Below are 23,782 nucleotides of genomic sequence, written 5' to 3'. Positions count from 1 at the left end.
GATGAACCCTTGATTGTCTATGGCGATAAGAGTGCACCGGACTCAACCTCGTCTCGTGCCTAAAAGTAGAAAAGTAACTTCGTAAAGGTTGTTTCACGATTCTAGCCCACGTTAAGAAAATTGAGACCGACGAGAAGCATATCGATGATGTGCCAATTGTTAGTAACTTTTTCTATGTTTTTCCCGATGAGTTGCCGGGTCTACCACCTCATCGACCGGTTGAATTTCAAATCGATCTTATTCCTGGAGCCGCACCCGTAGCACGTGCACCGTATAGACTTGCTCCATCCGAGATGCAAGAATTACAAAGTCAAATCCAAGAACTACTTGACCGTGGTTTTATCCAACCTAGCCATTCACCATGGGGCGTTCCGATTTTATTCGTTAAGAAGAAAGATGGATCCCTACGAATGTGCATTGATTATCATGAACTAAATAAATTGACGGTTAAGAACTGATATCCTCTTCCACGCATCGATGACCTCTTTGAATAACTACAAGGGTCTTGTGTATATTCGAAAATCGACCTCCGTTCGGGTTATCATCAACTAAGGGTTAAGGGGGAAGATGTCTCCAAAACCGCCTTCCAGACTCGTTATGGTAGTTATGAATTTATTATAATGCCATTTGGTCTCACTAACGCACCAGCGGTGTTCATGGAGCTTATGAACCACGTGTGCAAACCGTATCTCGACAAGTTCGTTATTGTATTCATCGATGATATCTTGGTCTATTCTAAAAGCGAAGAAGAGCACGAACAACACCTTCGACTTGTGCTCGAACTCTTGAGACAAGAACGACTCTATGCCAAATTCTCCAAGTGTGAATTTTGGTTGAAGGAAGTTCAATTTCTCGGTCATGTCGTAAGCGACCAAGGCATTAAGGTCGATCCCGCAAAAATCGAAGCCATTAGCAAATGGGAAACCCCTACTACCCCTACTCACATTCGACAATTCTTGGGTCTCGCCGGATACTATCGTAGATTCATCAAGGATTTCTCTTTGGTTGCTCATCCTCTAACCGCGTTAACTCACAAGGGAAAGAAATTCATTTGGACAACCGAACAAGAATCCGCGTTTCAAATCTTGAAGATAAAGCTAACCACCACTCCTATCTTGTCACTTCCCGAGGGAAATGATGATTTTGTTGTATATTATGATGCCTCGAAATATGGTTTTGGGTGTGTATTGATGCAACAAAAGAAAGTCATTGCTTATGCCTCTCGACAACTAAAAATTCATGAACGGAACTACACGACACATGATCTCAAACTCGGACCCGTTGTCTTTGCACTCAAAATGTGGAGACACTACCTTTATGAAACCAAGAGTACTATCTTCACCGATCACAAAAGCCTTCAACACATCTTCGATCAAAAGCAACTAAACATGAGACAACGACGGTGGATTGAAACCTTAAATGATTACGATTGTGAGCTTCGTTATCACCCCGGAAAGACAAATGTAGTAGCCGATGCCTTAAGTCGAAAGGAAAGAGCGGTGCCTCTTCGTGTTCGAGCTTTAAACATCACCATCCACACCAATCTCAATAACCAAATTTGTGTAGCCCAAGATGAAGCTCTTAAGGATGAAAACATACCTTTTGAATGCTTGAACATCCTCACCTCATGATTCGAAGTTAAAGAGACCGGACTCCGATATTTCACCGGAAGAATTTGAGTGCCTAGTTATGGGGACTTACGAAGCCTTATTTTAGACGAAGCCCATAAGTCAAGATATTCGATTCACCCCGGTGCCAATAAGATGTACCACGACCTCAAAGAACAATATTGGTGGCCGAACATTAAAAGGGACGTCGCTACTTATGTTGGAAGGTGCCTAACTTGCTCCAAAGTCAAAGCCGAATATCAAAGACCATCCGGATTACTTCAATAACCCGAAATCCTGCAATGGAAGTGGGAAAGAATAACAATGGATTTTATCACAAAACTACCAAGAACGGCAAGCGGTTATGATACTATTTGGGTTATTGTAGACCGTCTCACCAAATTCGCTCACTTCCTTGCCATGAAGGAAACCGATAAAATGGAGAAACCTGCACAACTTTACGTTAAAGAGATCGTAGCTCGTCACGGTGTACCATTATCGATTATTTCCGATCGAGATGGCCGTTTTGTTTCTAGATTTTGGCGTACTTTACAAGAAGCGTTGGGAACACGATTAGACATGAGCACCACATATCATCCACAAACAGATGGACAAAGCGAACGCATGATTCAAACTTTGAAAGACATGTTACGAGCTTGCGTTGTTGATTTTGGAAAAGCTTGGGACAAGCATTTGCCACTAGCCGAGTTCTCTTACAACAATAGTTATCACGTGAGTATTAAAGCCGCACCTTTTGAAGCGTTATATGGCCGCAAATGTCGTTCTCCTCTTTGTTGGGCTGAAGTAGGCGACACACAAATCACCGGACCCGAACTCATTCATGAAACAACCGAGAAGATCGTTCAAATCCGAGATAGACTTAGGACGGCCCGTAGTCGTCAAAAGAGCTATACCGACATTAGACGCAACGACCTCGAATTCCAAGTCCGTGACCGCGTAATGTTAAAAGTCGCACCTTGGAAAGGTGTAATTCGTTTCGGGAAACGTGGTAAGCTAAATTCGCGGTATATTGGTCCTTTCGAAATCTTAAAGCGTGTTGGAACCGTTGCTTATCGTTTAGATCTTCCGTCTCAACTGAGCTCCGTTCATCCTACTTTCCATGTGTCAAACTTGAAAAAGTGTTTTGCCGAACCCGAACTCGTCATCCCTCTCGAGGAACTTACTATCGATGACAAACTCCACTTTGTGGAAGAACCGATTGAAATTGTGGATCACTCCGTTAAAACGCTAAAACAGAGCCGAATTCCGATTGTCAAGGTCCGTTGGAACGCCAAAAGAGGACCCGAGTTTACTTGGGAAAGGCAAGATCAAATGCAAAAGAAATACCCTCATTTATTCGTGGATTTGGAAACGCAAGATCCCGAGGAAGAAACAACGACTACTACGCCTACTTAAATTTCGGGACGAAATTTCTTTTATGGAGTAGGTAATGTAACATCCCGCCTTTTTCCGTTTACCTTCCGTTATACTATTTTAAAGTCCGTTATATAATTATAACATCCTCCGTTAATACGCGTTTTAAAATATCTCATTTAGGTAGTTCACGCACCCGATTCAAACTCGAGGGACTAGACTTGCCAAATGACCAAAGATGTTACTAGGTCAAATGGTCAAACCATCATCCCTTCCACTCATTCACCTCCTCACTCTCTTACTACTTCCACTTTATTCTCTCAAACACCAAATCAAATATTCATCATATCTTCAAGATCTAGCAAGCATCAACTCAAATAAATTACATATTTAGAATCCTTGCATCTTCCTCTTCGAATCCATACCAACTTTATTGCATTTGGGTAACTTTCTAAAATCACAAGATTTTGTGTTCTTGATGTTTTTAACTTATAAAAGTATTAATTAGTGTCTATGGCTCAAGTCTAACATGAATATGTGATTTATATGCTCGATCTTGTTATTTTAAGTAACTAGCATGAATTTAAAATTTGTTGTGTTTGATCTTGTGATTTGTTTGCCTAAATGTTGTTAGATGTTAAAAGTGCATGTATTAAATGTGTTACTAGCATCACTAGTTTCAATTTGATGTGTAGTTTGACTTAAAAAGACTCCATAAACATAATTGCAAAATTTATGATTTTGAGTTAGGGTTTTGTAGAAGTAAAATGGATTTTTGATGCATTGAATGCTTTGCAATGTGGTTTGTAAGTGTTTAGTTATATTGTATGCATAATTACCTATGAAAGGACGTATCACATGTGTGCATTTAATTCCCGAATCATAAATGTACATTTATGGATTTGAAGCATTAATGATGGGCATTAATTGATCATTCAATTTGGAAATTCAATTATTGCAAATGATAATTTTGATTGATAAAATGTGTTTAGTTGTGTTCCTCGTCAAATTACCTTTCCAACGATATAAGGTACGTGCCTTGAATGTTTACGGTTCGTTAAATGTGTTTGAATGAAATTTGGTTTGGGACTTAGACTTTTGAAACGAGCCAGGCACGCTCTCCAGTTGATTGCCGCAGCGCGGCCATTCCATGTCGCGGCGCGACATAAGCCGTGTTCAGCGGCTGATCACCATGACACTTTTACAAAAAATATTTGCTATGCTACGCACCTCCGATTCACATGTAACTTGTTCTAACATGTTTATATATGATTAAAAACCTCAGAAAAAAGTTCAGGACCCGACCCGAACGTGTTGACTTTTTCGTTGACTTTGACTTGACCAAAGTTGACTTTTGTCCAAACTTAACCAATACTTGTTTAAACCGTTCTAATCTTCTTGCATACTTGATTCTTGCATGAAACTTGACAACTTGATTCACATGCTTTCTAATCGAGTCGTAATGAGCCATATGACTAATTGAACACTTTGACTAACCGTGTTTACCGATATTGATACGAACCTATTTGCTTAGGTCAAGACTAGCATTCGTTCTTACACACGTTACTTTGTGAAGTATAATTTACTATTCGTGCAACCAAGGTGAGATCATAGTCCCATCTTTCAACAATTTTTATACTTTTAATTCATGAGATGAGAAACATATACTGTTTTATACTACATACTTTTATGCTTTGAACACAAGTACGAAAACAAACATTCCACAGCGAGTTAGAACAAAAATCCTCAATTCAATTATCATTAGTTACACTTGCAGGGTGTAAGCGAGAACTTATATTATGTGATCACATGGACTTGACGAGCCTCATTCGGACGGTTCGCTACCGTCGACGGATGAAATATATTTTTGGGTTTAGTGTATGTTCTAACACTACGTAAGAGGGTGCAAAACAGTTAAGTCTTGATAATTGGGTGCTCGTGAACTTACTTTTGGAATACAAACGATTCGGATAATCAACTATATTAAATCTTGTTGTTCAAAAACAACGTTACTAATACACCTATGATTTCACCAACGTTTTTCGTTGACAGTTTCTATATGTTTTCTCAGGTCCTTGAACGCTAGGTGATACATGCTTCCGCACTTCATTTTTGATACTTGCTTGGATGTCGAGTATTCATGCATACGTGGAGCGTCTTTTGACTTAACTTAATTTGTGTCGCATAGATTTCAATTGTACTTGAAATGTTATAACATGTTTAGTCGTTGAACTACTTTGTAAAATTTGAAACATCTTTATAATTGAAATGAATGCGACATATTTTTTTGGTCAAACGTTGTTTTAAAGACTTATGACCACGTAACGGGACCTAAGTAGACGGTGCCGTCAATGACGATTTTTTCGGGTCGCTACAGTGTTGTTAGGTCGCAACACGTCAGAATCAGCTACCAAAAGAGAGTAAGGGCTTTATCATTTATATTTAGCTGGGGTTTCCTAGCTATAACTCACCTACTTGTCTTCCTTTTAACGAGTAAGTGGTAAATATAACTCAGGTTCGTATTTTTGTATATTTGCTCAGTAACGTGGGAAAAAAGTGCCTATATAGTTAATCCTAGTAACAAGAGGTGATAGATTAAGATTAACTAATAATACGGTAATTTAACTGGAAAGATAAAGATAGATATGTATAGAGAATAGAATTCTGATGGTGAATTTTCACAAGAGTTCAACTTCCTAGAATAAAAACTAAACCTCATTCAACTGGGCTATGAACCTAACTGATTTGTCACTAAGAGTTTAGGCTTTGAAGATTCTGGCTAAGAAGGATATCCCTACTCCCAATGTTAACCTAGAAGGGTTTAAACGACCTTATGGATAGAATCCTAGGTACATGAACAAAGTGGTATACCCATAAAGGAAAGTCTCAGCTTTTCTTAATCCTAGTTGGTCTAACTAAAGCAATATTCCACCGCTTAACACTACGCTATGCCTTAACATTAACAGACGTGCAATCTTAGATATTCTAAGGTACTGCTAATTGGATTAGAGGTCTTTCCTTTGCGATCACTTATTCAACCCCGGATCATCTTACAACATCTCAAGAACGTTGCTTCTGACGCGAATCATGCTTTTGAGTAAGCCAGTGTTCACTGAACTCTATGCTGCCTACTCTAATCACAACCTAAATGGGCAGCTCTTCTTTGACGAATAAATGGTTACTCGTACGTAGGTACTATATCCCTTTTGTGACGTTAAGCACACATAACTACTTACCTTGTATCCTAGGGTTGATCAGGTCCTAATACTAGGTTATAGCCACGTGAATAAGCGGAAAGGGTGATCCGTAAATTAAACTTCTAAACAGTCAGGGTTTCAGCATAACAATAGGATAAGGTTCAGATAAATTATTCAACATATAATAGACATTTGTAACAGATAGATAAGCATGTAAGTGAAAGCAACTTAAAATAACAAGATAACTTCATTAAATTAAGGAAAGCGTTCACCATTTACAGACAAGATCTGGACCATTACAAGTGCTGACATCCTCTAAACCACTCCTATTACAATCTTCGGCGTTCGCCTCCGGGTACTTAATTTTCCGCTCGGAGGTGAGATGGCCTTGAAAGCTCTAGTAAGAGAAAGTGAATTGTAGTGAGAGAGTGAGGAGAGGTGTGTTGAAATTGGATGACAAAAAGCCTTTGAATAGACTTGAATTTTGCCTGCAAACGGCTGGCAGACCGTTTGGCAGGCCGTTTGCAGGGGCCGTTTGCCAGACCAGCCCGTTAGCAGGGGCCGTTTGCCCTGGCCGTTTGGCAGGCCGTTTGTGAGCCAGGCAAGCCGTTTGGCAGGCCTGGTCAGCTGATTTTCCTGGATCGTAACTTGATTTCTTGTCTTTCACCGTTTTCGCTCTAGAATCTTCGTTTTAGCTCCGTTTCTCTTGCTTCTTCTTGCATCATCTTCGTAATTACTTTATCTACAAATTTAACCGAAAAACGATTATTTTGCCAACAAAGTTTTGAACTTTATGCTTTTGAGACTCAATATCGGGGATAAAAACATGACTTTTTAGCCGATATCAGTATCAATGCAAGTAGATCATGATAAATATATATATATATATATATATATATATATATATATATATATATATATATATTATATATATATATATATATATATATATATATATATATATATATATATATATATACTGTATAATTTGTACCCCAGTTTATTTTTACTCATCTTAATCATGTTTTATATATATATGTATGTGTATATATATATATATATATATATATATATATATATATATATATATATATATATATATATATATATATATATATATATTTGGCAAAAATATTAATAGTATATATATAAAAGAACCGAGGTTCCGGTGGTACAACATTAAACAGATCATAACGATCTCTAGAGAAACTATGTTCGTTCTAAACAATATGAACAACACATAAGCAATATAAGAATTACAACTGAAAAGTCAAACAAATACAACCCACCAAACCTAAGTCTAAATCATAAACACATAAACCCGATCCCGTTTTCAACCCCGCAACAGCACTCCTCAGAAACCGCAAATCCAAACCAATCAACGGGCAACCCAAGAACATCTAACCCGAGGCCTATTTACCGAAGTTAACTAAGTCAACAACGCCAGCAACAACATCGAACCCGCAAACAACCCGACGACGAGAAAGATGGAATGAATAAACTAAACCAGCAGCTACCGAACAGAACCAAAAGCCGAATCAAACCATGAAGGAACCAATCATCTTCGCCAATTTTCTAACGACATTTACAAACCCCCAGCCCCAAAAGGACGAACAAACCACGACCAACTACGGCTAGCAACCACTAGCACCACTTAGTGACTACCACCCGCAGTCCACCACCATAAGCCACCACCCGCGGCCACCTGGAAACCAGCCACTACTGTGAACAGCCACCTAAAGCCGCCAACAGCAGCCACCAACACCCATCACCGTCGTGGTAGAAGACCACCGGAAACCGCCGGATTTCACACAAAACACACGCACTACCGCAGAACTGCCTAAATGGCCCCTACCCCATCCCATAACCGATTACCGACCAACCGGGAAGTAGTTCCAGAAGAGGAACTCGCCGCCTACAAACCCACTAAGGAACGACAACTAGCAGCGAAAGGGAAAGAGCCACCTGAGCCGAAGCTCCCCACCCCGACCGACGACGATAAACCGACAAGACAAACCCAAACCAAGAACCGAAAGCCAGATCCCTAGGAAAACCCTAACAAGATCGCCGCCCGGAGACCGGCCTTGTGGTCGGAGAAGCCAAACCGGCAAAAGTCATCGCCGGAAAAGGAGAAAAACGGTGGATCTTATTTCAAATAGAAAGCGAGTAACACCGGACCACCTGCGAGATGCCGGTGGTCGGTGGGAAAAACGAATTAAAGCTTACAAACCTGTGTTGGTAGTAGTCACGGAGATGAAGAAGAAAGCAACAGAAGAAGTTATGATGGTTGTGGAGAAACCTGATTCAATTCTTTCTTTAAATTATGTTGTTGATATATAAAAATGCGAGTAAGGCTTCTTTATGAGTGGTTAAATGCGATGATTTGAACACAATTGTTGAGGACCAATAATATAATATATTATGTAATGTATTGTATCGTTCAATATTGCATAAAAGTTCACTAACTAATTTATACTAATATCTAAGAGATTAGATTGTTTGTTGTAACCTTTAACTCGGTAATTTAAAGGTCATATCTAATACTCTATTAGTAAGATATGTACACAATATTATAGAATAAATAGGAACGACTAACATCTATATAAAGCAAATAGTTTATGATGCATTCGACTATGCAAATTGTAGAAAATATATCGAATTTAAAAGTGAATTTAAACATAAAATTTAAAGTAGTATTTAGAAGTTTTCTAGGAAGCTTGTACAATAGTTACTTTAGTATCACCATACCACTACCGAGACTTTTGGGGCTAGACCTTTCACAACAACAACAAAATTCAATTCCACATATGCAAGATATGAGGGAGGTGAGATGTAGACAATCCTTCCCATATCCTAGAATAAAGACATGTCATTTCTCCACCCGAAGTGAAATACTCCAAAGAGTAGAGAAAGTCATCCCTCTCAATGTTTTATGGATAGAGAGATTGCTTTCAAAAAGACCTCCGGTCTATAAGTAGGTAAAATTTTTAAAAATAAATAAAAAAAATAAAAAATGAGACGCCATGAAAATGATAAAACCAAATTTTCATGAGTTTTAAATTTTGCCTGAAATTCAATTTAGGCTCTAAACGAGAGTCAAGTCGCCAATAAATCGACGTTTGCTATTGACTCGATTAATAGAGCCGAATGGGCTAGACCCTTCCCGATCATATGCCCTAATGATCATATGATCATAAATTATGTAAAGCATACGTAAACCATGTATGCCCTAATGATCATATGATCATAAAGTATGTAAAGCATACGTAAACCATGTATCACCATCACCATAAAAATATATATACTCTTATTGCCTTCAAAATTAGCAAAGAAGATATAAAAAAAATTCAACCCGATAATTGGGCTTCTTCATGTTATTTTCCTAAACGATACATGATTTAAGCCCAGCCCATTGGGCTTTAATATTCAAACCCTAAATTCTTAATTTAAACCTCATAATTACAAACCAAAAATTTCAAATACCTACCATCACTTTGACAAAATTTTCTCAAGGGTCCCTTACTTTTTCAACTTATTATGGAAATATAATCAACACTTTTCCATTGATCCTCCTGAAAACCGGGTTTATTTCTAAATAATTAATCAGTAGAAATTGACCAAAGGTGTCCACACTACACCACTTCCCCACGCGCATCTTCTGTACGTTTATCTCATTTACCAATAATATCTCTAGTCAAGAATCACTGCTTGTTTCTGATTGGTCGTGAATTCACGCGCCACCCACATATACGCAATACACATCCCTTTGAGACAAGCATATGCCGCTGCTGTTATTTTATCATTATTTACAAAACCACTATCCACTCTCCCCAATCTTTTACTCAAGAAAAAAAAGCTCCTATTTTTTTTCACTGTGTGTTTGAGTGTGAACTGCGTGTAAATAGGGTGTTTAACAAATCCTAAAAGGGTGTCAAAATAAGCTAGAAAAATCTGAACTTTATGTTGGTAAAGCCTTCAATCGCCACATTTTTGAAAACCCTAATTTCTTGATTTTGTATCTAATTAACTGATTGTGTTATCTAGCTGAAAAATTAAGGTAAACCCTAGTTTTTTATCAACTCAATTTCACAGCTTTGGAAGTTATCAGGATGTTGTTGGCAGTTATAATCAGTTCATTGAAGTAAGGTATGTGCTTAAAGTTTGTATCTTTATGTATCTTTTAGGTCAATTTTACTGTTCTGTGTAGAAATTTATGTATAATACATATCTTATGACTTATGATATACTTTGTATTTATTTTGTATGGTGTAGTTGAAGGTTAGAGAGAAAAGGGGTAAAGAAGCCATGGCTGGGGATGATAAGGATGTAATGTTGGCATGCATAATTTCAGGAACCCTTTTCTCTGTTTTGGGGTCGGCTTCTTTTTCGATACTTTGGGCGGTTAATTGGCGGCCGTGGCGGATTTATAGGTAATTTATTCAGCACTTCATTTAGTGAGACTCTGGGCTGTATATAGTTTTGGATTATAAGTTGAAGCAATGGGGATTATAAATACATGCCATTACTACTGCTTATTTATTAGCGAAAATCGGGAGGATAACAGTACATTTTTGATCTATCATATGCTAATATGCTTATCAATTTAATGGAAATTAAGATTTACATAGCTTTAGCAGAACACGGGTCTCAACCTATAGAGAAAAAAATTACACCAGTATCTATTTGATTTTTAGGGAACATAGCTCGAGAATGTATCTACTTCAGGTTTTTGCCATTGTATCCGTCCAACTAGAGACCTTTTTATAACATGTAATCTGATCTGATAGCCTGGCACTGCTTATGATGACGGGTCATCGTATATGGTTGTCATGGCATTCAACATTAATGGAAACTACGAAACGTCCACAAGAGTCAATAATGTTGTTGGTATAATTAAATTTTTAATGGCTAATATAACCTTTAAATTAAATTTTAATGGCTATGACTAAAATAAACCTTTCATTACATGGAAAGTTTCATTCTTTTTGTATTTTAACTCTCTAAGGACCACATTATTTGTTAAATTAATGCCCTTTATAATAGGTTTCTTAAGTTTTTTATGGCACATTAATTGATATTTGAAACTTATCATCACATATCAAACACCTTAGTATTAGTATTTTAATGAGAGTGCACATACAAAGTAAATAATGTTCTGATGTTTTCTTTAATTGTTGCTATGCTTTAGTTGGATCTATGCTAGAAAATGGCCAAATTTCTTACAAGGACCTCAACTAGGAATACTGTGTAGTTTCTTGTCCCTATGTGCATGGCTTGTTGTTGTATCTCCGATCATAGTTCTTATCGCATGGGGATGTTGGTTAATTTTGATACTCGGTCGAGATATTATCGGTTTGGCGGTCATCATGGCCGGTACAGCTCTTCTTTTAGCGTTTTATTCGATCATGCTTTGGTGGAGAACACAATGGCAGAGCTCAAGTATGTAGCGCTCGAAATTTATTATGTTTATTTGATATCTTTAACTTTTAATTTCAAATGATAAAATAGAATGATATAATGTTCTTTTTTCTTAAAAAATAGGGGCTGTTGCGGTTCTTCTTCTTTTAGCTGTTGCATTGCTCTGCGCGTATGAACTTTGTGCAGTTTATGTTACTGCTGGTTCAACAGCTCCGCATAGATACTCACCCTCGGGATTTTTCTTTGGGGTCTCGGCTATTGCTTTAGCAATCAATATGCTCTTCATTTGCAGAATGGTCTTTAATGGTACGTTGTTTTTGAAATTTGAATTGATGTTAGTTAATGTAGTTTGTTGTGACTTTAAACAGGAAATGTTTGGTTGTGAATTTAAACAGGAAATGGTTTAGATGTTGATGAATACGTTCGAAGTGCATACAAATTTGCTTATTCTGACTGTATTGAAGTTGGCCCAGTTGCTTGTTTACCTGAACCACCAGATCCTAATGACTTGTATCCTAGACAATCTAGAAGGCAAGTACCTTCTTCCATTTAAAAAAAATTCAAATGCTTAGCAAAGTGTTCTTACCTTATAGATGTGGAAAATGGGCTGTTCGGGTAACGGGTCAAAGCGGATATAAGTAGTTACAGATCAACCCTATCTGAGACCGTATGATTGAGCTGATAGGGATAGTACAGCACAACCCAGCACTTGAATAGATCTATAGACGAATCGACCTGTTTATAAGTAAATGGGTAAAATTGTCACCACCGTCTATTATTAGAAAAGTTATCATCTTTTCCTAATAAGAAGTATCTAGTTATCGAGTACATAGTCATAAAATAATTAAGAATAATTTTCTCTAAAAAGTTTTCGGGTTTTGCAGGGTGTATCATCTTGGCCTTCTTTATCTTGGGTCACTACTTGTACTTCTTGTGTATTCTATATTGTACGGTTTAACAGCTAAGGAGTCCCATTGGCTCGGAGCCATTACATCAGTTGCGGTTATAATTCTTGGTATATATACTATAATTACACAAACTAATAATTAAATCCTAAATTTACTTCATGTTTCGTTTTGACGCCTGCTAATATATTTTCTCAGATTGGAACATGGGCGCCTGTTTATACGGGTTTGAGCTTCTTCAGAGCCGTGTTATCGCACTTTTTGTTGCTGGCACATCTCGTGTTTTCTTAATATGCTTCGGAGTTCATTACTGGTCTGCTTATATAAAAACCCCATTTATTTTTTTTCTAAAGGCACGTAACAATACATGTTATTGGTAGTATTATTTATATTTCTGTAATAATCATTGATAGGTATCTTGGGCACTGTATAAGTTATGCAATCGTGGGGTCCGTTTTACTCGGTGCAGCAGTTACCCGTCACTTATCTGTCACGAACCCGTTAGCCGCAAGACGAGACGCCTTACAGAGTACCGTCATCCGTTTACGAGAGGGTTTTCGTAGAAAAGAAAATAACAGTTCATCAAGCTCGTCTGATGGTTGCGGGTCAAGTGTTAAACGTAGTAGTAGTGCCGAAACGGGTCACCTCGGTAGTAGTACACATTGCATGGGTGACCCTAACAACTGGACCCACATAGACGAAACCTTAGATAGTGGAAGACCGAGTTTAGCTATACGTAGTAGCTCATGTCGATCGGTTATTCAAGACGGCGTGGTTGGACCGTCATCATTGATGGTGTGTAATAGTAGCGGGATCGAGAGCCAAGGGTGCGAGTCTAACGACTCGACCTTGGCTAACCAACAGGTGATGGAAATGAATCTCGCTTTAGCGTTTCAAGAAAAGTTTAATAATGACCCTAGAATTACGTCTTTATTAAAGAAAAGAGCAAGGGCGGGAGACATTGAGTTGACTAATTTGTTACAAGATAAAGGTTTAGATCCGAATTTTGCGGTTATGTTAAAAGAAAATGGATTAGATCCAACGATACTCGCGTTGTTGCAACGGAGTAGTTTGGATGCTGATAGAGACCATCGTGATAATACTGAAACTATGATTACTGACTCGAATGATGTTACCGCTGACTTGCGTAATCAAATATCGTTATCCGAGGAACTTCGGATTCATGGACTCGAGAAATGGCTGAGAATTTTCAGACTGCTTTTGCATCATGTTGCTGGTACACCAGAACGGGCTTGGGTTCTATTCAGTTTTGTCTTCATTGTTGAAACGGTCATTGTGGGTGAGTTTCGCCCGAAAACGGTTGAAGTTATTGGTGCCACACACCAACAGGTAAAAATGTGATATTATTATTATTATTCTTTTCCTTTTTTTTTTTTTTCACATTTCAGTAGATCAAATATTCAGCCCTAATCTGAAAAATGCATGCAGTTTGAATTTGGCTGTGCAGTGCTGCTGTTATCACTCGTAATTTGTTCCATTATGGCGTTTCTTCGATCACTACAAGCCGAAGATATGGTGATGACTTCAAAACCCCGAAAAGTACGTGACCAACAGAATTTTTTTTGGCTTGATATAATATGATGATTTTGTGTATTTTGTGCGTTATATTACTTAAGTTCACATCTTAGAGTACCATAAACCTTCAAAATTCACATTGTTGTACTTATAAGCTGCTTGGTAATGTTAAGCGTTGCACTCCTGTAACAATATATTTAAATGTTCTTGATGTCGTCTAGGTTTTAGCTTTAGCTATCCACTAATTCTACAATCGTTTTTTTTTATATATTTTTCTTTTTTTTTTCTGAAATATGTTGGTTTTTCAGTATGGTTTTATTGCTTGGCTACTAAGCACTTGTGTGGGTCTTCTGCTGTCCTTCTTGAGGTATGCTTCTTCATTTGTTTTCAACTTTTTATTTTTTTAATATATCTTTACATATTATATTACCTCATCCACCTTGTATCTAATCTTGTACTTTTTTAAAATATTTTTTTTTTGAACAATAAATCTTGTACTAATGATGCACAATACTTATACAGCAAGTCGTCTGTTCTTCTCGGATTATCTTTGACTGTTCCAGTCATGGTAGCATGCCTTTCTGTCGCCCTCCCTATTTGGATACGTAACGGTTACCATTTTTGGGTATCAAGAGACGATTATCGAGGTCAAGTTGAAAATCATCGTTCTATTTGGATGAAAGAGGTTTGTTATCTTTTTGTATAGCAGACATATTAATTTTCAAAAAATTTACGACTTTTTCATTTCTGAATGCATTGATATTGAATTTTTTTATCAGGGCGTTGTTCTTTCCACCTGTGTATCAATATTTGTTGGATCGGTATTAGCTCTTGGTGCAATCGTGTCTGCAAAGCCTTTAGAGGATTTGGGCTATAGTGGATGGGCTGGTGGTCAGAACAGTATCAAATCCCCGTATGCGTCGTCTGTGTACCTCGGTTGGGCAATGGCTTCTTTAATTGCATTGATAGTTACGGGATTATTACCAATTGCATCGTGGTTTGCCACGTACCGGTTCTCTTTGTCTTCTGCTATATGTGTGGCCATATTTTCAGGTAATAGTGAAACAACCTTTTTATATCTTTTGCTCTCTCTCTCTCTCTATATATATATATATATATATATATATATATATATAGGGGCAGGATCAATGGGAAGTAACCAATCAGGGGGAAGCAAATTTTTTTATTTTTTTTGTTTTTTTTTGGAATTTTTTTTTCCGGCATCAAGATCACACAAAAATATGAACATTTAGAAGAAGAGACACTTCGTGATGAATGTTATTATTTAGGTGGGAAAACGATCGACAAAAATAACATTCAAGATAATATTGTTCGTGAAGAATATGAACTTTTTTTTTCATGTTTTGTGAAGTAAAATTTAGCCCGATTTAGAGTTTAGGGTTTAGGGTTTGGTGTTTTGGGTTTATTCTTCGAATAAACCCAAAACACCAAACCCTAAACCCTAAACTCTAAACCGTTCGTGTTTAAAACTCAATCTAAATCCTAAATCTAAACCCTAAATCTAAACCCTAAACCCTAAATTTCTAAACCCTAATATCTAAACCCTATAAACCCTAATATCTAAACCCTAATATCTAAACCCTAATATCTAAACCCCAATAGCTAAAACCTCAACATACGCTCGAAAAACACGATAATTGTTATATATTACTTCTTCGAGCGTTTTCCCGCCAAAATAAAAACATTTATCACAAAGTGTCTCTACTAAATGTTCATATTTTCATCTCATCTATAATGTTTGTGAACAAAGTTTTTTCAAAAAACGAAAAAAAAAAAAAAAGTTTTTGCTTCCCCCCGATTGTTCCCTCTTGATCCTACCACTATATATATATATATATATATATATATATATATATATATATATATATATATATATATATGGGGGAAGCGGGGGAAGCAATTTTTTTTTTTTTTTTTTTTTTTTTTTTGAAAAAACTTTGTTCACGAACATTATAGATTGGATGAAAATATGAACATTTAATAGAGACACTTTGTGATAAAAGTTTTTATTTTGGCGGGAAAACGCTCGAAATAATATATAACAATTATCGTGTTTTTCGAGCGTATGTTGAGGTTTTAGATATTAGGGTTTATAGGGTTTAGATATTAGGGTTTAGAAATTTAGGGTTTAGATTTAGGATTTAGATTGAGTTTTTAACACGAACGGTTTAGAGTTTAGGGTTTGGGTTTATGAATAAACCCAAAACACCAAACCCTTAACTCTAAACCGGGCTAAATTTTACTTCACAAAACATGAAAAAAAACGTTCACATTCTTCACGAACAATATTATCTTGAATGTTATTTTTGTGGATCGTTTTCCCGCTTAAATAATAACATTCATCACGAAGTGTCTTTTCTAAATGTTCATATTTTCATGTGATCTTGATGCCGACCAAAAAAAATTTCCAAAAAAATTTTTTTTTTTTGCTTCCCCCCGATTGGTTACTTCCCATTGATCCTGCCCCTATATATATATATATATACTACGGAGTATATATTATTATATATTATATAGCATTTGAATACCTCCTTAATCCCGTAAAATTGTGATTATATAAATTACTTCTATACCCTTTGTTAACTACACATTTTATAACCAAAAAAACTGTTAGTAAATCTGAGTTAACAAATTTTTCTTCTCAACTAGCATAAAATATCGAATACAAATTCAAGATGATGATAAAAACGAGACTTTTTAGTTTTCAAGCATATAATATTTCTTCATTTATAGTTAGAAAGTATATACAACCTCAATCAATATATCCGAAAAACCTGTAACCGGATTGATTAACAATTACAAGTTCAATATATCTGCTTGTATGATAAAATTTTTAAATTTATGTCTGAGTTGCTTAATGTGTTACGGAAGCAAACACATAACATATTTATAGATTATCTAATCTTTTTTATTCCCATTCTTTTATAGTTGTACTGGTTGCATTTTGTGGTGCATCGTATCTGGAAGTCGTGAACTCTAGGGAAGACAATGTTCCACAAAAAGCCGATTTTCTAGCTGCGTTACTTCCCTTGGTGTGCATCCCGGCATTTTTGTCACTTTGCTCTGGTCTGCTTAAATGGTAAATAAATTAATCTCTCATAATATTCACCCTGAAACCTCACTATCTCACTACTATAATTAATTAAACTAAATATGATTAATGCGTAAAAATTAATAATTTGCAGGAAAGATGATAACTGGAGACTTTCAGAAGGTGCTCACGTGTTCATCATCATTGGTCTTCTTCTTCTTCTTAGTGCAATATCAGCCGTGATTGTTATAATCAAGCCATGGACGGTAATATTACTTGCAATGTTTATGTACGTGCTTTGAATTCATGCATGCCGCATCATATTGACTTAAAACTCGAATCGAAACAGATCGGGGCGTCGTTTCTTTTACTTCTCCTTCTCATTGTTCTCGCTATTGGTATCATCCACTTTTGGGCTTCAAATAACTTTTACTTAACAAGGATGCAAACATTTGTCGTATCTTTCCTCGCATTTCTACTCGCCCTGGCTGCATTTTTCGTTGGATGGCATGCAGGTAAAACAACTTTTTGGTTTTGTTTAGTCTTTAATCCTTCAAAAGTGACACATAACGAATCTTTTATCAACTTACAGGCAGATTTTTTGTTGGAGCCTCCGTTGGTTACTTCTCGTTTTTGTTTCTTTTGGCTGGCAGGGCGTTAACGGTAATTTATATGATTTTAAACACTGCTTTTATTGGTTTCAAAAAACCCCTTTTTTTTTTTTAAACTAGACTTGTGTACACAACTGCGACTTCGCAGAATTAATAATAATAATAAAATAATATATAGATAAATAATAGTTGAAATCAATTTTCTTTGACAGGTGCTTCTTTCCCCTCCTATAGTAGTATACTCTCCACGAGTTCTACCCGTATATGTTTACGATGCTCATGCCGATTGTGGGAAGAACGTCAGGTTCGTTGGAGTCTTCAATATGCACTATTAAAATCTGTTCATCCACTTTTGTTTTTTCACAAAATTTTTACCTTATACGTGTTTGTCTTTACATCAACAGTGTTGCCTTCATTGTACTTTACGGGATTGCGTTGGCAATCGAAGGATGGGGTGTCGTTGCTAGCTTAGTGATTTATCCACCGTTTACGGGAGCAGCTGTTTCAGCAATTATACTTGTTGTATCGTTTGGGTTTGCTGTCTCTCGACCGTGTTTGACTCTTGAGGTTTGACTTTTAACGGAAATTTCTATTTTTGCTAAACTTCCATTATCTGCTTCTAAATAATTTTTCACTCCCGTTAACAGATGATGGAAGACGCTGTTCACTTTCTTAGCAAAGACACTGTCATTCAAGCAATTGCTCGATCCGCCACCAAGGTTTATTTTTAAAACTTAGTCTTATTTTAATAGTTATATATTAAATATTACATATTGAACACTTACATTTGAGTCTGTTTTTATTCTTGATACAGACAAGAAACGCACTATCGGGAACATATTCTGCTCCTCAGAGATCTGCTAGTTCAGCTGCTCTTTTAGTTGGGGACCCCAACATTACAACTGATCGGGCGGGGAATTTTGTACTCCCGAGAGCCGATGTCATGAAACTAAGAGACCGCCTGAAAAACGAAGAATTAGCGGCGGGATCAATTATTCGCAAGATAAAACACGGGATATTATTTCAGCATGATTCAACCACTGATGTAGGCTATAGACGTGAAATGTGTGCACATGCACGAATTCTAGCTTTAGAAGAAGCAATCGATACTGAATGGGTTTACATGTGGGATAAATTCGGTGGTTATTTACTTCTTTTGCTCGGTCTAACCGCCAAAGCTGAACGTGTACAGGTAAACTATTTCGTTTGACATTTTAAGATATCTTATTATATATTTTTTTTTCTATTTCTATGTTAACGTTTCTATGTTTTGTTTACAGGATGAGGTTCGATTAAGACTTTTTCTTGATAGCATCGGTTTTTCAGATCTAAGTGCGAAAAAGATCAAGAAGTGGATGCCGGAAGACCGTAGGCAGTTTGAAATTATACAAGAGAGGTAAGATCCCGAACCCGAAACTTTCCTTCTTTTTTTTTTTTTTTTTTTTTTAAAAACTGATTTTTATTTTCACGTTTCCTATTTCGAATGTGTAGTTATATAAGAGAGAAGGAGATGGAAGAGGAGATATTAATGCAGAGACGTGAAGAAGAAGGTCGGGGTAAAGAGCGGAGAAAAGCTCTTTTGGAGAAGGAAGAACGGAAATGGAAGGAGATCGAAGCTACACTTATATCATCGATCCCGAACGTTGGAAGCCGGGAAGCAGCCGCCATGTCAGCAGCAGTTAGGGCAGTTGGTGGTGATTCAGTTCTTGATGATTCTTTTGCACGTGAACGAGTTTCGAGTATTGCACGGAGAATTCGTGACACCCAATTAGCTCGTCGAGCCCTCCAGGTAATTTCCTTTTAGTTTCTAGTCAAAGTCAAAGTCCGGTCAACGTAAGTCAAAGTCAGTCAAACTTTGGTCAACTGGTCACAAATCAGTCACAATTATATAAGTTTACACAAATGGTCCTTCCTGACTTTGCAAAGTTAGTCCTTTGTTAGAAATTTAAAAGTAACTAACGGGCTGTCAAATCTTTTTTAAATCACACAAAATGGGTCAGGATCCGGGCCAGATCCAGGTCAAGACAAAAAGATGGGTTCGATTATTTTGTCTTTTAGTGATTTTGAAACCTTTTCCAAATGTTTATTTTGTGTCAACACTAGCAGTCGATCAAGGTTGGATAGGCCTACTTTTTTTCTAAATATTGTGATTATGACAACTTATATCATTTCATTGATAATCTGGTTTTTAAGTAAGTGAACTGATTTTGGAGGTCTTACGCAACTGTGTCAAAGTTGCCAGCTTTAGTCAGTATCATTGTGGGCTTGAATTTATCAATTTTTGTTTGACAGACGGGAATCGCTGGTGCGGTTTGTGTTCTTGATGACGAACCTGTAACCAGTGGAAGATACTGTGGTCAGCTAGATCCAACTGTTTGTCTTAGCCAAAAGGTTACTTTTTCGATGGCGGTTATGATACAACCCGAGTCTGGGCCCGTTTGTCTCTTGGGTACCGAGTTTCAAAAACAAGTGTGCTGGGAAATTCTTGTTGCGGGTTCCGAGCAAGGAATCGAGGCCGGACAAGTTGGTCTTAGACTGATAACCAAAGGAGACCGACAAACCACCGTTTCAAAAGAATGGAATATTGGTGCTGCATGTATTGCCGACGGAAGGTAAGTTCTCGTTTTTTTTTTTTAAATTTATTTTTTTAAATGATAAAAGAGGTAACTTGTAACATTATATTTGAATTATTGTACCTTTCAGGTGGCATACGGTTACGGTAACTATTGATGCTGATTTAGGAGAGGCGGCTTGCTATTTAGACGGTTGTTTTGATGGTTACCAAACGGAGTTACCGTTGCGTATCGGAAACGGCATTTGGGATCAGGGAACGGAAGTTTGGGTCGGTGTTAGACCGCCAACCGACGTGGATGCATTCGGGCGATCCGATAGTGACGGACCGGAATCCAAAATGCACATAATGGATCTTTTCATTTGGGGACGATCTTTAATAGAAGACGAAATTGCCGCTCTTCCTGCCGCCATGGGTTCCACTGAGTACAATATGTTCGATCTTCCGGAAGACAATTGGCAATGGACAGATTCTCCCCCTAGGGTTTGTCTTTTTGTCACTTTCTACCCTTTAGCCTTTTTTATTCATTAGGGACTAACTAAATTATTAAACCACCCATGTGTTTCCCAGGTGGTGAATGTAAAAACTTGATAAAATAATGAAAATGTATGAAAACATGAAGAATATAGATGATATCTTATTACTTATAACTTAGGAACGTGAATTTTGTAGGTTGACGAGTGGGATAGTGATCCGGCTGAAGTAGATTTATACGACCGAGATGATGTTGATTGGGACGGTCAGTATTCGAGTGGTCACAAAAGAAGATCGGAACGTGAGGGTGTGGTCGTCGATATCGATTCTTTTGCGAGACGGTTAAGAAAACCGAGAATGGAAACTCATGAAGAAATCATTCAACGTATGCTATCTGTTGAAGTAGCCGTCAAGGAAAACCTCTTGGCTAAGGGTGAAACCCACTTTACCGATCAAGAGTTCCCTCCAAATGATCGCTCGTTATTTGTGGACCCCGACAACCCCCCTTCTAAGTTGCAGGTCGTATCCAAATGGATGAAACCGACCGAAATAGCGATGGAGAACCATTTGGTTTCTAATCCATGTTTGTTTTCCGGTAACGCAAATCCTTCGGACGTTTGCCAGGTATGCGGTCTTATATGGTACATTTGCGTTTTTGCCCTCATTTCGTTTTTTGCGCGTTGTTTAATTTCTTTTCTATAGGGACGGTTGGGTGATTGTTGGTTTTTGAGCGCCGTTGCTGTCCTCACTGAAGTATCTCGAATATCGGAAGTTATTATTACACCTGAATATAACGAGGAAGGAATATACACCGTCCGTTTCTGTATTCAGGTATATTAAAAATCTTGATGCAGTGTTATATTAATATTTAAAAAAAATTATTGAACAACAGTACTAAAGCTTTGATCTTTTTAATAAAGGGCGAATGGGTTCCCGTTGTTATTGACGACTGGATACCATGTGAGTCACCCGGAAAACCCGCTTTCGCCACGAGTAAAAAGGCAAACGAACTATGGGTTTCGTTACTAGAAAAAGCATACGCTAAACTTCACGGGTCCTACGAGGCACTTGAAGGCGGGCTAGTCCAAGACGCACTTGTTGACCTCACAGGTGGTGCGGGTGAGGAGATTGACATGAGAAGTGCCCAGGCCCAAATCGATCTCGCTAGCGGTCGATTATGGTCGCAATTGTTACGATTTAAACAAGAAGGTTTCTTACTAGGTGCCGGTAGTCCGTCTGGTTCGGATGTGCATATATCTTCAAGTGGGATTGTTCAAGGCCATGCTTACTCGTTGTTACAAGTACGAGAAGTCGATGGTCATAAACTTGTACAAATTCGGAATCCGTGGGCTAACGAGGTCGAATGGAATGGGCCGTGGTCTGATTCATCTCACGAATGGACGGACAGGATGAAACATAAGCTTAAACATGTCCCACGGGTACATTTATCGACTAATCTTTACTTATATGTCTCCAATGGTTACAAAAATGCTATTTACTTAAAATTTAAAATTTAGACAAAATTACGCGGATAGTCCCCGTAGTTTCTCCATATTTGCGGTTATAGTCCCATACTTTTTTTTGGCACGGGTGGTTTAAGAACTATATCCACAAATTTGAACAAACCACATGGACTATCCGCGTAATTTTGTTGTAAATATATTTAGTAGAAATTTCCTTCTAATTTTTAAATGCTAATACAAGGTGTTTTGTGTACAGGCAAAAGACGGTATATTTTGGATGTCTTGGCAAGATTTCCAGATTCATTTTCGTTCGATATACGTTTGTCGCGTGTATCCACCCGAGATGCGGTATTCCGTCCACGGCCAATGGCGAGGTTACAGTGCAGGTGGCTGCCAAGATTACAACACTTGGCATCAGAACCCGCAATTCAAAATTCGAGCAACGGGCTCGGATGCATCGTGCCCAATACATGTCTTCATAACCTTGACTCAGGTTAGTACTGTTTTTTAAATGAGACGTTTTAAGTAAATTAACCAACATATTATCAGTAGCATAATAATTAATAATATTGTGGGTCCTGTGCTATTATTTTAGGGGGTGAGTTTCTCGAGAACGACAGCTGGTTTCCAAAACTATCAATCTAGTCACGACACGATGATGTTCTACATTGGTATGAGGATCATTAAGACACGTGGTCGTCGTGCTGCTCAGAATATCTATTTACATGAATCAGTTGGTGGGACCGATTATGTAAATTCTCGAGAAATATCGTGTGAGATGGTTTTAGATCCCGACCCGAAAGGGTACACAATAGTACCGACAACGATACACCCCGGAGAAGAAGCACCTTTTGTTCTTTCGGTTTTTACCAAATCATCGATCACCCTCGAAGCTTTATAGACTCGAACACCTTTTGCCATTTTGCTGGTTTAACTTATCACAAGTCGACGGCAATCATAGGGTTGGACTATGTTTTGGTCGAACTGGCTCGAGCTCCAGATTATGGGTTTCGAGTAAAATATGGAAACGATGTTTCGGGTAGAGGGTGTTGGTGTAAGAAGAATTTAAGTTATAATGTTATGATGTAAATGCAATAGGAAAAGAGATAGGAAAATTGAGTCAGATAGGGCAGTTTTGAAGGGTGGTTTAGTGTTGATTTGTGGCATCATGTAAATTGTTGACTATGTTTGACTTTGAAATGAGAAATATATCTGCATCTCATGTCATCATTTTTCATCTTTTGGGCTCCTCATGTTACATCCTTACTTGTATCATCTTTTTCATTCTAGTTTTGATAGAGTTGTGTTCATGAGAATTTTTCAAATACATGTTGAAAGTTAAATATGTATGACCAAGTTATAAAGGGAACTACTTTATTCTTGTTATATCATGTTTTTCTTTTATTGTCAAGTCAAATTTAGAATCTAATGACCAAATTAAAACTATACAAAAGTTAGAATAGCATATCTTTATAGCTCTATTACTCTAAAATAAACTAGTCATTTGCATCGTAGGCCAATAGTAATCATGTAAATGAATTACAAGTGTATAGGAAATTAGTAATTAGCAAAA

The 23,782-nt window shown here is 37.3% G+C and overlaps 1 protein-coding gene across 1 annotated transcript; it reads left to right on the top strand.

The window, feature by feature from the left end:
• The first annotated feature begins 10,022 nt into the window (after positions 1–10,022).
• LOC139886530 (calpain-type cysteine protease DEK1) lies at positions 10,023–23,568 on the top strand. The gene is made up of 29 exons (XM_071870367.1): positions 10,023–10,324; positions 10,451–10,608; positions 11,367–11,617; positions 11,720–11,902; positions 11,992–12,127; positions 12,481–12,611; positions 12,700–12,814; positions 12,915–13,851; positions 13,951–14,061; positions 14,346–14,404; positions 14,560–14,722; positions 14,817–15,090; positions 16,987–17,137; positions 17,244–17,355; positions 17,439–17,604; positions 17,682–17,752; positions 17,913–18,004; positions 18,105–18,267; positions 18,348–18,419; positions 18,515–18,892; positions 18,981–19,096; positions 19,192–19,489; positions 19,993–20,312; positions 20,404–20,755; positions 20,945–21,370; positions 21,449–21,577; positions 21,667–22,185; positions 22,466–22,702; positions 22,805–23,568. The coding sequence occupies exons 2-29, from the start codon at positions 10,484–10,486 to the stop codon at positions 23,108–23,110; spliced, it is 6,393 nt and encodes a 2,130-aa protein (XP_071726468.1). The 5' UTR covers positions 10,023–10,324; positions 10,451–10,483; the 3' UTR covers positions 23,111–23,568.
• The last annotated feature ends 214 nt before the right edge of the window (positions 23,569–23,782 follow it).

The sequence above is a fragment of the Rutidosis leptorrhynchoides genome, chromosome 1, assembly GCF_046630445.1.
Source record: "Rutidosis leptorrhynchoides isolate AG116_Rl617_1_P2 chromosome 1, CSIRO_AGI_Rlap_v1, whole genome shotgun sequence".
Classification (NCBI taxonomy): Eukaryota; Viridiplantae; Streptophyta; class Magnoliopsida; order Asterales; family Asteraceae; genus Rutidosis; species Rutidosis leptorrhynchoides.
Note: the sequence above shows the minus strand (reverse complement) of the source record. Positions and strands in the feature narration are given on the sequence as shown.